This window comes from Protopterus annectens, chromosome 4.part0 (genome assembly GCF_019279795.1).
Source record: "Protopterus annectens isolate FY-2018-M chromosome 4.part0, PAN1.0, whole genome shotgun sequence".
Lineage (NCBI taxonomy): Eukaryota > Metazoa > Chordata > Ceratodontiformes > Protopteridae > Protopterus > Protopterus annectens.
The window spans coordinates 929449164-929464716 of record NC_056733.1 but is presented as its reverse complement, the minus strand read 5'-3'; the positions used below and the strand labels follow the sequence as shown (position 1 = coordinate 929464716).

The 15553-nt window shown below is 43.2% G+C and overlaps 1 protein-coding gene across 1 annotated transcript in view; it reads left to right on the top strand.

Annotated features, from left to right (window-relative positions):
• The window catches only part of RSRC2 (arginine and serine rich coiled-coil 2), an 884867-nt gene that overhangs the window by 500604 nt on the left and 368710 nt on the right, over positions 1 to 15553 (top strand). The window contains exon 6 of the mRNA XM_044069821.1: positions 2216 to 2338. Coding sequence (XP_043925756.1) covers positions 2216 to 2338 — 123 coding nt within the window. The remainder of the gene's footprint in view (positions 1 to 2215; positions 2339 to 15553) is intronic.

Below are 15553 nucleotides of genomic sequence, written 5' to 3'. Positions count from 1 at the left end.
ACCTATGTGGTGTATTTGCTTGTGGATGAAGGTAAAGTTTATATTGCTGCATGTAATTTTATATATACATATACATTTTGGCTACCCTTTTAAGGGGGCACCTGACATCTGGGGCAAGAAAAACTAAAGAAAATGGCATTGGCTGCTGCTTTTATACCCCTGACGACCTGACGTCAGGGAAGGGGCGACGACAGCTGACGCAGGACCCAAGACTTTGGAATTCAGGCCGACTGAGGACAACCTGCCAGAAGGATTACCCAAATGTAATGACTGCAACAGTGAATACAGTCAAACATCTACAATTAATGCTAAGTGTACACAACTGTACTTTCCCTGGATCTTATTCACAGGTGGGGTATTCCACAAGCAGATCTGTTTGCCTCCTCCCAGAACAAACAGATGCCTCTATTTTGCACAAGGAATCCACATCCTCAAGCCTGGAAGGTGGGCACCTTCTCATTTTCTTGAAGTGATGTATCTCTACACAGACAGACACACAGACAGACGCTTCAGAGGAACAAACTAGAAATCCTGCTGGTGACCCCCTTTTAGCCAAGACAGCATTGGTTTCCCCTTCTCCATCTTTTATCCATGGGCAATCATCACAGGTTACCCCACCGATTAGACCTACTAACACTGGACAGGGGGTCCCTAGTACACCCTCAGATGACCAACCTCAGACTTATCTTATGGGTGATAGGGTTCTAATCCCCTTCAGACACCTATACTCAGAGGACGTACTCAATATTCTGCAGGAGGCCAGAAAGCCTAGCACTAGGAGAAACTATGCATCAAAATGAAAAAGATTCTCCAGATGGTGTCAAAAGAAAAACAGGACCCTTTTCTCATTCCTGTATCTATGATCCTTTCTTACTTGTGTGAGCTACATCATTCAGGACTAATGTATTCCTCAGTTAAGGTCCACTTGTCTGCCATTTCATCTTGTCTGGCCTTGACTCTTCCTTTGGCATCCAGATTGGAAATTAGGCTACTTTTGAAAGGGGTCCTCTACATTAGACTCCTCCGCAAACCTATACCTCCACCTTGGAACTTAAATTTTGTACTTGAGAAACTTACATTACCACTTTTTGAGCCAGCATCCCTCAAATGATGTACCTTAAACAGTTCTGCTGGTGGCTGTTGCATCCGCCAGGAGGGTATCAGAAGTACAAGCCCTGACGGCCATTCCTCCTTACCTTATCTTCTATAAAGACAGAGCCTTCCTTAGGACTAATCCTTCATGCCGAAGGTGGTTAATGAGCTCTCACTAAATTAGTCCATTCACCTCCCTGTTTTCTTCCCTCAATCTCAGAATTCCTCAGAAAGGAGACTACTTTCCTTAGACGTCCACAGACAACTTTGGTATTACCTACACAAATCCATCAGGAAATCTGACCAGCTGTTCATCTCCTTTCTCCCAAGGGCTTTAGGAAAAGCAGTCTCTAAACAGACTATGTTCTTGGATCTCCAAGGCCATCTGTATGTACATGTTATTCCTTCATGGCAAAGTTTTATCTGGGAATGTTAAAGCCCGTTCCACCAGAGCAGCTGCCTTTTTCAAAGGGGTAGACTATGCCTCTATCCTAGAAGCAGCTACTTGAACATCAGTTCATACTTTTACCAAGCATTACAAATTAGATTTGGTCTCCAGGGCTAGAACTGCCTTTGCCAGATGTATCGTACAAGGTCTCATTGACCAAGGACCACATCCTTCCACCAAGCCTCATACCTAACAGTTCTGGTACTCCCCCTACCGTTATGAATACTTCAACATGAGAATAGAAGGACATAGAGTAGTTTTAAGAACTTACCATAACCTTAGATGTCCTTCTATTCCATGTTGCAGTATTCAGTAAGGCAGTACGTGCATGATGTCACTTTTATGGTCTGTGTCTGTTTATGGCTCTGACATCAGACATCGCACATACCCCCACCTCCAAAGACATTGGTATACTGGCCGGATGTCCGGTGCTGCAGGCAGTGTCCTCTCCACTGTTATGAATACTGCAACATGGAAGAGGAGGACATCTAAGGTTATGGTAAGTTCTTAAATAACTATTCTTTCTATCGTTAAGGTAAGTACATAACTTTCATTTGCTAAGCTGACTAAGTAATATAATTTCTTGATGATGTTTAGTAGGGAGGTGTGTTCTGAAAGATTCATCCTGTAATATGATTGTTTGATTAACTGAGCATTTCACAATTATATTTACAGAGATCGAAGGAAAAGAATTGAAAAGCCTCGACGATACAGCAAAAGCCGCAGTATAAGTCCAATTGTACCTGTTTTTAGAGGTCGGAATACTGCTATGGATGCACAGGAGGCACTTGCTCGGAGGTACTTTACATTTAGACAAATCATCATTGCAGAATGCTGAAGTTGGTGATCAGTTTATCAGTGTCAGAAAGTCCTTAATGGAACCTTTAGCTAGGATTTTGCTGTTTTTTGTACCAGAACTATAGCACCAGTATAGGCATATTAAGTGACCTTAGACCATTACAGTCATGCAGTATAGAATTTGGCCAGGCTACATCTGTTATTATTCTGAAAGCAAACAAGGTTATAGCCACCCTTAATCCTTCCATAATCTTTACTGCCTAGAACTGTGAGTTTCATTTCTAGGCAATTGTAGCACAGCAGCAATGCAAATATTAGTGGTCAGGAATAATTCTGAGTCTTAAGTTGTCACGTTTTAAGATGTGGATGCTTTTCTAGACTGACTTTTCTGTCTGATATCAGAGACCTTCATTTATTATACTGTATTTGTACATTTTTCTCTAGAGGCTGTCTGCTGCAAGATTAGATGCCGACTCTCCAGCTCCTGAGCCTGCCAGTTCCTTTTCCTATGCTTTACAATTCCCAGTCTTGGTCTTGACATGTCTATAGCAAGTTTCAACATTTTGAAGCATGGATATAAATCTGTAAAATACCTTTGTAGCACTCGTATTAGTACCAGAGAGCTACATCAGCATTACTGCTCTTGTTTGGGAAAGGAACACTGTGTGAAGCTTTGCTATTTGTAGTGGCATTTAAACACACTACCCCAAAGTGGTCAGAGAGAAATTACTGCCTTACCTAGGAGGATGGCAGGTTTGTTTTCTAATACAGGGAGGGTGTATAACACTTTAACTCACCGCCCCAGGACCAGGCCTGAGTTGGAAAACAATAACAAGTACTAGGATATATAGAATGGTCAGACACCTAACCGTAACAAGGACTAGGATATATAGAATGGTCAGACACCTAACCGTAACAAGGACTAGGATATATAGAATGGTCAGACACCTAACCGTAACCAGGACTAGGATATATTGAATGGTCAGAATCCTAACAGTAACCAGGACTAGGATATATTGAATGGTCAGAATCCTAACAGTAACCAGGACTAGGATATATAGAATTGTCAGAATCCTAACCGTAACAAGGGCTAGGATATATAGAATGGTCAGACGCCTAACAGTAACACGGACAAGGATATATATAATGGTCAGAATCCTAACAGTAACAAGGACTAGGATATATAGAATGGTCAGAATCCTAACAGTAACAAGGACTAGGATATATAGAATGGTCAGAATCCTAACAGTAACCAGGACTAGGATATATTGAATGGTCAGAATCCTAACAGTAACCAGGACTAGGATATATTGAATGGTCAGAATCCTAACAGTAACCAGGACTAGGATATATAGAATGGTCAGAATCCTAACAGTAACAAGGGCTAGGATATATAGACTGGTCAGATGCCCAACAGTAACACGGACAAGGATATATATAATGGTCAGAATCCTAACAGTAACAAGGACTAGGATATATAGAATGGTCAGAATCCCAACAGTAACAAGGACTAGGATATATAGAATGGTCAGAATCCTAACAGTAACCAGGACTAGGATATATATATATAGAAAGGTCAGAATCCTAACAGTAACAAGGACTAGGATATATAGAATGGTCAGACGCCTAACAGTAACAAGGACTAGGATATATAGAATGGTCATAATCCTAACCGTAACAAGGACTAGAATATATAGAATGGTCAGACACCTAACAGTAACCAGGACTAGGATATATAGAATGGTCAGACACCTAACCGTAACCAGGACTAGGATATATAGAATGGTTAGACACCTAACAGTAACAAGGATTCCAGGATATATAGAATGGTCAGACTCCTAACAGTAACAAGGGCTAGGATATACAGAATGGTCAGACACCTAACAGTAACCAGGACTAGGATATATAGAATGGTCAGAATCCTAACGGTGACGAGTACTAGAATATATAGAATGGTCAGGATCCTAACAAGGACTAGGATATATAGAATAGTCAGAATCCTAACAGTAACAAGGACTAGGATATATAGAATGGTCATAATCCTAACCGTAATGAGGACTAGGATATATAGAATGGTCAGACACCTAACCGTAACAAGGACTAGGCTATATAGAATGGTCATAATCCTAACCGTAATGAGGACTAGGATGTATAGAATGGTCAGAATCCTAACCGCAACAAGGACTAGGGTATATAGAATGGTCAGACACCTAACAATAACAAGGGCTAGGATATATAGAATTGTCAGACACCTAACAGTAAGGACTAGGATATATAGAATGGTCAGAATCCTAACAGTAACAAGGATATATAGAATGGTCAGGCACCTAACCGTAACAAGGACTATGGTATATAGAATGGTCAGACATCTAAAGGTAACAAGGACTAGGATATATAGAGTGGTCAGACACCTAACAGTAACACGGACTAAGATATATAGAATGGTCAGAATCCTGACAGTAACCAGGACTAGCTTATATAGAATGGTCAGAATCCTAACAGTAGCAAGGACTAGCATATATAGAATGGTCAGACACCTAACAGTAACAAGGACTCTAGGATATATAGCATGGTCAGACTCCTAACCATAACGAGGACTAGGATATATAGAATGGTCAGACTCCTCTCAGTAAGGACTAGGGTATATGGAATGGTCAGAAACCTAACTGTAAGGACTAGGATATATAGAATGGTCAGACACCTAACAGTAACAAGGACTAGGATATATAGAATTGTCAGACTCCTAACAGTAACAAGGACTCTAGGGTATATAGAATGGTCAGAATCCTAACAGTAACAAGGACTAGGATATATAGAATGGTCAGAATCCTAACAAGGACTAGGATATATAGAATGGTCAGACACCTAACAGTAACAAGGACTAGGGTATGTAGAATGGTCAGACATCTAAAGGTAACAAGGACTATGAAATATAGAATGGTCAGACACCTAACAGTAACAAGGACTACGATATATAGAATGCTCATAACAAGGGCTACGATATATAGAATGATCAGAATCCAAACAGTAACCAGGACTAGGATATATAGAATGGTCAGAATCCTAACAGTAGCAAGGACTAGCATATATAGAATGGTCAGACACCTAACAGTAACAAGGACTCTAGGATATATAGAATGGTCACTCCTAACAGTAACAAGGACTCTAGGATATATGGAATGGTCAGACTCCTAACCGTAACGAGGACTAGGATATATAGAATGGTCAGACACCTAACAGTAACTAGGACTAGGATATATAGAATGGTCAGACAGCTAACAGTAACAAGGACTAGGATATATAGAATGGTCAGACACCTAACAGTAACAAGGACTAGGATATATAGAATGGTCAGACACCTAACAGTAACAAGGACTCTAGGATATATAGAATGGTCAGAATCCTAACCGTAACCAGGACTAGGATACATAGAATGGTCAGAATCCTAACCGTGACAAGGACTAGGATATGTAGAATGGTCCGAATCCTAATAGTAACAAGGACTAGGATATATAGAATGGTCAGACACCTAACCGTAACTAGGGCTAGGATATATAGAATGGTCAGAATCCTAACCGTAATGAGGACTAGGATATATAGAGTGGTCAGAATCCTAACAGCAACAAGGACTAGGGTATATAGAATGGTCAGACACCTAACAATAACGAGGGCTAGGATATATAGAATTGTCAGACACCTGACGGTAAGGACTAGGATATATAGAATGGTCAGAATCCTAACAGTAACAAGGACTAGGATATATAGAATGGTCAGAATCCTAACAGTAACAAGGACAAGGATATATAGAATGGTCAGAATCCTAACAGTAACAAGGACTAGGATATATAGAATGGTCAGACACCTAACAGTAACAAGGACTCTAGGATATATAGAATTGTCAGACTCCTAACAGTAACAAGGACTCTAGGATATATAGAATGGTCAGAATCCTAACAGTAACTAGGACTAGGATATGTAGAATGGTCAGAATCCTACCAATAACAAGGCCTAGGATATATAGAATGATCAGACACCTAACAGTAAGGACTAGGATATATAGAATGGTCAGAATCCTAACCGTAACTAGGACTAGGATATATAGAATGGTCAGAATCCTAACAGTAACCAGGACTAGGATATATAGAATGGTCAGAATCCTAACAGTAACCAGGACTAGGATATATATAGAAAGGTCAGAATCCTAACGGTAACCAGGACTAGGATATATAGAATGGTCAGACGCCTAACAGTAACAAGGACTGGGATATATAAAATGGCCATAATCCTAACCGTAACAAGGACTAGAATATATAGAATGGTCAGAATCCTAACAGTAACAAGGACTAGGATATATAGAATGGTCAGACACCTAACAGTAACAAGGACTAGGATATATAGAATTGTCAGAATCCTAACAGTAACCAGGACTAGGATATATAGAATGGTCAGAATCCTAACAGTAACCAGGACTAGGGTATATAGAATGGTAAGAATCCTAACAGTAACAAGGACTAGGATATATAGAACGGTCAGACACCTAACCATAACGAGGACTAGGATATGTAGAATAGTCAGACTCCTATCACAGTAAGGACTAGGATAAATAGAATGGTCAGACACCTAACTGTAAGGACTAGGATGTTCTTCGTGTTTCACTGTTGCAGTCATTACAATTGGGTTATCCTGCTGGCAGGCTACCCTCAGTCAGCCTGATTTTCAAAGTCTACATCCGGCGTTGGTTGCTGTTGCCTCTTCCCTAACGTCAGTGCGCCAGGGGTATAAAAGATACAGCCGACGCCATTTTCTTCAGTCTTTCTTACCTCGCGGTGCCCGAAGCAAAAGCAGTTCGCAAGTGCCGGTCGGCTGACTCCTGAGATTTTCGTGTTCGAATTTCAGATCCGAAGTCTTCACTAAAAAGCTAAGTACCCCATTGGGGAAACTTTTTTTTTCTTGCTCCAGACCTATGTCAGAAAAAGTTAATAATTGTATTTCTTGTGGGAAGCAAATACCTCATAAGGACTTTCATTCTTACTGTATTCCTTGCCTAGGCCCTGACCACGACGTTGCTAGTTGTCGGTTTTGTGCTAGATTTAACCAACGCACTATTAATTGTCAGTACGATTTTGCATTTCACTATTTTGGCAGAAGATTTAACTATACAATGTTATTGGATAGCCATCTGACTACCGGAATTCACAAGAAATGCAAAGAAAAGGGCAGGCATCCTAGGTCCATAAATGATGACAAGACTACTTCTAAGCCAGTCGCCGGTTTGCCGGTTCTCAGATGTTCATCGTGTTACACTGCTGCAGTTATTACACTTGGGATGTTCATCGTGTTACACTGCTGCAGTCATCACACTTGGGTTATCCTGCCGTCAGGCGGTCCCGCAGTCGGCCAGAGTTCCAAAGTCTTAGTCCAGCGTCGATTGCTGTCGCTTCTTCCCTGACGTCAGTGTGCCAGGGGTATATAAGAGGCACCCGACGCCATTTTCTTCAGTCTTTCTTGCCGAGCGGTGCCCAAAGCAGAAGCAGTTCGCAAGTGCTGGTCGGCCGACTCCTGAGATTTTCAAATCGAATTTCAGACTGAAGTCTTCAATAAAGCTAAGTACCTCGTTGGGGAATCTTTTCTTGCTTCAGTCCGATGTCAGAAAAAGTTAACAATTGCATTTCTTGTGGGAAGCAAATACCTCATAAGGACTTCCACTCTTATTGTATTCCTTGCCTAGGCCCAGACCACGACGTCACAGGTTGTCGGTTTTGTGCTAGGTTTAACAAACGAACTATTAAACGTCGGTTTGATTTCGCCCGACATTATTTTGGTAGGAAATTTAATTATACCATGCCGTCGGAGCAACCGACCGGAATGCATAAAAAACGCAAAGATAAGGACAGGCAGCAGAGACCCAAACCAGACTCAGAGGCCTCTGCTAGGCCAGTCGCAGGTTCTCCGGTTTTCAGTGAGGCGCCTACGCAGCCCCTGACTACCGCTGATTTAGAACCCCAGGCGGCGTCCGATTCCCAAGCGGAGATTGCTAGGCCTCCACAAACTTTATTTTTAGGCCCTTCCAACTCCATGGCTGAAGGAGATTCCGGTGCAGTCGAAACGCCTTCAGTTGCAGAAGGTGTCTTCAGACCGACTACACTCACTATTAAATCCTATGCAAAGCTGAAAACTCCTTTAAAAGCAAAGAAGACTGTACAGCAGTCTCCAGTGCAAGGCCCCATGCCTAAGAAACAGATGCTTAAGATGGCTGAAGACTTAATTACCCTAATCAGGGGTTCCCATCCCCCTCCTGATAAAAGGCCTAGACAGGAGGAGGACTACGCTTCCTTTGACCAGGTTTCAATTCCCTCAGATTCTTCTAAGGAACAGGAGTACTCTTTTCCCCCTTATGAAGACTCTGATGCTGAAGAGTCTATTCCTTCAGCATCTTCTCCAGAAGGCGACTCTTTTGGGGGAAACTTTACATACCATGAGGGAACATTTCCACTGGGAAGGTCAGGATTACTCTGATTCTAAGAAAAGGCTCCGAGAGTTCCTTTTACTACCCCAGCACAGACCACTTGCTATTCCACCCGTGTTAGACATTGTGGATGATGTCTATTCAGAATCTAGCCTTAACCCAGATTCACTACCTCCTGCACCAGCCAAACCAGACAGATACTACAGAGTCCCTGACTCTCACAAATTCCTATATAAAAGCCCTGTTGCTGACCCAGAAACCATTTCCCAGGGTCCCAAAGGGGTTAAGGCCTCTTGCTAAAAATCCTGTACCCTCTGAAAGGGATTCTAGAGCACTAGACAGATGGGGAAAGAAAGTATATACCTCAGCTACTCTAGCTATGAGGGCCTTAAATTGCCAGTTTCACATGCTGAAATAACAATATTTGATGTCTCAATTAAAACAAAAAATGATCACACATACAGAGCAGCCTGATTACAAGGAAATGCAAGATTTGTTGCATGCAGATGAACAAGTGGAAAAACATACTTTGCAATGTGGATTTGATTCATTGGAAGCTTCTTGTAGGGCAGCAGTGACAGGGTCTGTCATACGTAGGCATGCTTGGTTAAAAGAAGAAACTTTACCTGATCATGTTAAAGCAAAGTTATTGGATGCACCTTTACAGCAGGATGTTTTATTTGGTGTAAAAGCAGAAGAGGTTTTAAAGAAAATGGAGGATAAGGCAAAATCTATGCATACGGTCAAGGATTTTTTACAGGTACAACCCCCTCGTTTCAGCAGAAATTGGCCAACCAAAAACTGGTCCTTTCCAGCTTCTGACAGACCACAGAGGGGCAAATACAGACGCCCAAGGGGCAGAGGTCAGTCACAAGGCTCTTACAAGCCTCGACAATGGGGTACCACAACCCAGAAAGGAGGAGAAGACAGGTCTCAAACTATCAGAAGACAAACACAATGACTTACCCCTCAGACTGCCAAGCAAATCCCTCTTGGCAGCTCCCTTGGGAGGAAAACTAGCACTTTTTGCAGACAACTGGCACATCATCACAAAAGACAAATGGGTCCTAAGTATTGCATCTCAAGGATACAGGTTCCACTTTCACACTTTACCAAGGATAAAAGGAATGCCAATCCTGCCACCAAATCAATGGGCAGAGGCTCAAAAACAAATGATACCTCTCATGGACATGAGAGCCATTCAACAGGTTCCTACACAGAAGCAAGGACAAGGATTTTACTCTACTCTTTCTAGTTCCCCGAAAGGACAAAGCCTAGAAGACCCATTGTGGACCTCTCAATTCTAAACACATGTGGAAGTTCCCAAATTCAAGATGCTAACACTACAGCAACTTCTTCCCATGCTGGGCAAGAAGGCTTGGCTAGTAACGTTGGACCTCAAGGAGGCATACCTGCATGTCCCTATCAGACAAAATTGCAGAAGATACCTCCGATTTATAGCAGGTTCAACCCATTACCAATTCTCTGCACTGCCCTTTGGCTTATCTACTGTGCCCAGGGTCTTCACAAAATGCCTGGCACCAGTAATTGCATGCTGCAGACAAAGAGGAATTCAAATATATCCATACTGGGACGACTGCCTTATTCAAGCAGAAAGCAAGGACATTCTTTTAAAGCATCTGGCGTTTGACAAAAACCTATTAAGTTGCCTAGGTTACACAGTAAACGAAAAGAAGTCAAAACTAGTGCCCTCACAAGACATAATATTCCTGGGTGCCAGCTTAAATACAACGGCCCAGATGGCTTATCTCACACCAGACAAGCAAGGACAACTGACGCAATACTTCAAAATGATGGCAACAAAGACCCACCTCCCTGCAAGAAAAATTCTGCAGGCTTTGGGATTCATGGCATCTTGCATACTACTAATACCATATGCAAAACTGCATATGAGGAAATTACAATGGTACCTGAAAAGCGTATGGACTCAACACAGCCACAGCTTGGAAACAATAATACCACTAATTCCCTGCCTTCAACAGGAGTTTCTATGGTGGGCTCAGGCATGTCACCTCAACAAGGGTCAGCCTTTCACCTTGCCCACAGCCAGGCAAACAATGACAACAGGTGCATCGGATTACGCCTGGGGAGCACACATGGCAGGACAGTGTATTCAGGGCAAATGGTCTGCAGATTAAAGGCATCTACATATCAATCAAAAAGAGATGCTAGCTGTACAAAATGCCCTAACAGCTTTCAAGGACCTCCTACATCCAGGACAACTCCTAATAAAGACGGACAACACCATAGTGATGTGGTACATAAACAAGCAAGGGGGCACACATTCCTACCCCCTATGCAGGCAATGACCTTGTGGAACACAGCACTGACCTACCAAGTTCATCCACAAGCACAATTCCTGCCAGGAAAGAAAAACACATTGTCAGACGATCTAAGCAGAAACATCATAGATCCTCATGAGTGGAAACTAGACCCACAGGTATTCGCAATGATAACTCAAAAATGGGGGAGCCCAGACATAGATCTGTTTGCCTCCCCCCAAAACTACCAACTACGGAAATTTTGCACAAGGACATACCACACACTAGCTTGGAAAGTGGACGCCCTCTCATTCATTTGGAAAACATTAACAGTGTTTGCCTTTCTTCCACTGCCTCTTCTGGCAAAGGTGCTGCTGAAAGCCAGATTAGAGAGGCCACAAATGATACTCATTGCTCCAGACTGGCCACGCCAACACCGGTATCCAATATTAAAGGAACATGGCTCAAGGCCCACCATGGATTTTACCTACAATTCCTCACCTGCTCACTCAGCAAAACAATCAGGTTCTACACCGCCAGCTCAAGACTTTTAAATCTGGCTGCATGGCAAATTACCTAAACAACCAGTCAACACTTCTCTCTAAAGCTGTTATGAATGTCATTCTGGAGGCCAGGAAGCCCAGCATCAGGAAAGCCTATTCAGACAAATGGAAAAGATTCTACGCCTGGAACCAGCCTAAAGGCCAAAATCCCCTTGTCCCAAATATTCCTCAGATTCTACAATATTTAACTGAGATGTTGCATAAAGGACTTTCCTTTTCATCTATTAAGATCCACGCCTCCGCTATTTCAGCTCAATACAACACTGATACTCCTATATTTTCACATCCATTACTAAGACAGTTCCTCAGAGGGGCTAAGAACATAAAACCGCCCCGGAGAGCACCAACACCAGCTTGGGATCTCAACTTTGTTTTGGAAAAACTTACACTACCGCCCTTTGAACCAACTTTTACAGCTGATTTATAGTTTCTATCATGGAAAACTGCCCTGCTGCTAGCAATAACTTCAGCACGAAGAGTCCGAGCTACAGACCCTAATGGCAGTGGAGCCTTTCATCATTTTTCATCAAGACAGAGTCGCTTTACAAACTAACCCTTCCTTTATGCCAAAGGTGGTATCCAGTGTGGCCCTAAACCAAACCATTCATTTGCCCACCTTTTATCCAAACCCCCAGAACGGCTCCTACACTCTTTGGACATTCACAGGCAATTATGTTACTACTTGGATAAAACTAAGGCTTTCAGAAAATCTGACCAGCTCTTTGTATCCTATGCTGCAGGATCACAAGGAAAGGCTATCTCAAAACAGACCATTTCAAAATAGATAGGACATTGTATCCGTTTCTGCTACACACACCATGGGAAACCTGTGCGTGGTAACATTAGGCCCCATTCCACCAGGGCTACATCAACAGCCTTCCTCAGAGGGGTACCAACCAAGGATGTTTTGGAGGCTACAACTTGGAGTTCAGTGCACACCTTCACCAAGCACCATCACTTACCTCTATACTCTAAATCCAGAGCTGGCTTTGTCACTACAGTTCTGCAGGGCCTACTAGCTTCTCCAAACCCTGTTTAGTTCCACCGCCCATCCTTAGCTTTGGGATTCAACCCAAGTGTGATGACTGCAGCAGTGTAACACGATGAACATAGTATAGTTTTGTATCTACCATAAATGTAGATGTTCGAGTGTTCACACTGCTGCAGTCCAGGTTACCCTCCCTCCATCCCCTCTGACCTAGCTGAACTTTTCTATACCTTTCTATCCTGTACAACCTTTGTGGTGTATTTGCTTATAACTGAAGGTATTCCTTTTATATGTTTTATTAGCAATATGTATTGCCTACCTACTTGGGGGCACCTGACATCTGGGGCAAGAAAAACTGAAGAAAATGGGGTCGGATGCCTCTTGTTATACCCCTGGTGCACCTTTCGTCAGGGAAGAAGCGACGGCAACCGACGCCAGACCAAGATTTTGGAACTCTGGACGACTGCGGGACCGCCTGACGGCAGGATAACCCAAGTGTGATGACTGCAGCAGCGTGAACACTCTACATCTACGTTTATGGTAGGTACAAAACTGTACTTTATCCTGCTGTCAGGCGGTCCTGCAGTCGGCGGATTATCCTGCTGTCAGGTGGTCCCGCAGTTGGCCAGAGTTCCAAAGTCTTGTTCCGGTGTCTGTTGCTGTCTCTTCTTCCCTGATGTCAGTGCGCCAGGGATATACAAGATGCATCCAACGCCGTTTTCTTCCGTCTTTCTTGCCGTGCGGTGCCCGAAGCAGAAGCAGTTCGCAAGTGCCGGTCGGCCGACTCCTGAGATTTTTTGAAATTGAATTTTAGATCCGAAGTCTTCAATAAAGCTAAGTACCCCGTTGGGGAAACTTTTTTCTTGCCTCAGACCGATGTCAGAAAAAGTTAATTGTATTTCTTGTGGGAAGCAAATACCTCATAAGGACTTCCACTCTTACTGTATTCCATGCCCAGGCCCTGATCATGACGTCACTAGTTGTCGGTTTTGTGCTAGATTTAACAAACGCACTATAAAAAGACGTTTTGATTTTGCTTTGCACTACTTTGGCCGAAGGTTCAATTATACTATGCCGTCGGATCAACGGCGACGCAATTCGAAAAACGCAAAGACAGGGATAAAGACAGACATCCGAGGTCCAAAACCGACGACGAAACCTCTTCTAGGCCAGTCGCCGGTTTGCCGGTTCTCGGTGAGGCGCTTTCGCAGCCCCTGACACCCGTTACCTCAGAGCCACAGGCCGCCTCCAACTCCCACGTGGAGACAACTAGGCCTCTGGAAACTCGAGGTATTGGGCCTAAGGAAACTAATCCCTCAGATGGGTCCGGAGCCGCTGAGCAGGCATCGGCTTCTGAGGGTGTTTTCAGACCTTCACAACTAACCTTTAAAGCAACAGCCAAGACAAAAGTACCATTAAAGACAAAGAAGCAAGTACAGCATTCTCCTGGACAGTCCTCCATGCCTAAGAAACAGATGCTCAAAATGGCCGAAGTTTCAATTATACCATGCCGTCGGATCAACCGACGACCGCAATTCCGAAAAAACGCAAAGACAAGGATAAAGACAGGCATCCGAGGTCCAAAACCGACGACAAAACCTCTTCTAGGCCAGTCGCCGGTTCTCAGCGAGGTGCTTTCGCAGCCCCTGACACCCGCTACCTCAGAGCCACAGGCCGCCTCCGACTCCCACGTGGAGACAACTAGGCCTCTGGAAACTCAAGGTATTGGGCCTACGGAAACTCATCCCTCAGATAGGTCTGGAGCCGCTGAGCAGGCATCGGCTTCTGAGGGTGTTTTCAGACCTTCACAACTTACCATTAAAGAAACAGCCAAGACGAAAGTACCATTAAAGACAAAGAAGCAAGTACAGCATTCACCTGGACAGTCCTCCATGCCTAAGAAACAGATGCTCAAAATGGCCGAAGACCTCATTACTCTAATCAGGGGTTCTCATCCCCCTCCTGAGAAAAGGCCTAGGCAGGATACAGACTATGATTCCTCTGATCAGGTTTCCATTTCGTCTGATTCCTCATCAGACCAGGGATACTGTCTACCTCCCTATGAGGACTCTGATGCTGAAGAATCTATCCCTTCAGCCTCTCCTGAGAATTATTCTTTTGGGGAAACTTTGCATACCATGAAGGGAGCATTTCCATTGGGAAAGTCAGGATTATTCAGAATCCAAGAAAAGGCTCAGGGATTTCCTTTTATTGCCTCAGCACAGGCCCCTGGCTATTCCACCTGTGCTAGATATTGTGGATGATGTGTTCTCTGAATCCAGCTTATCTCCTGATTCTTTGCCCCCTGCACCAGCTAAGCCAGATAGGTATTATTGAGTCCCTGACTCTCAAGTTTCTTTATAAAAACCCTTCTGCTGATCCAGAAACTATTTCCCAGGGTCCAAAAGGGGTTAAGGCTTCCATTGCAAAAAATCAAGTACCCTCTGACAGAGATACCAGAGCTTTGTATAGATGGGGGAAGAAAGTTTACACTTCTGCAACTTTAGCAGTAAGGGCTTTAAATTGCTAGTTTCACATGCTTAAGTACCAACAATATTTAATGGCTCAGTTAAAACAGAAAATGCTTGCAAGCTCAGAAGCTCCTGACTATAAAGAAATGCAGGATTTATTGCATGCAGTTGAACATGTGGGAAAACATACTCTGCAGTGTGGTTTTGATTCTTTAGAAGCATCTTGTAGAGCCACAGTTACAGGTTCTGTGATTCGAAGACATGCTTGGTTAAAAGAACAGAGTTTACCTGATTATGTTAAGGCAAAATTATTGGATGCTCCTTTACAGCATGATTCCTTGTTTGGTGTTAAGGCAGAAGAGGTGTTAAAGAAAATGGAGGATAAAGCTAAATCTGTGCAGTCAAGGATTTCTTACAGGTACAGCCACCTCGATTTAGCAGAAAT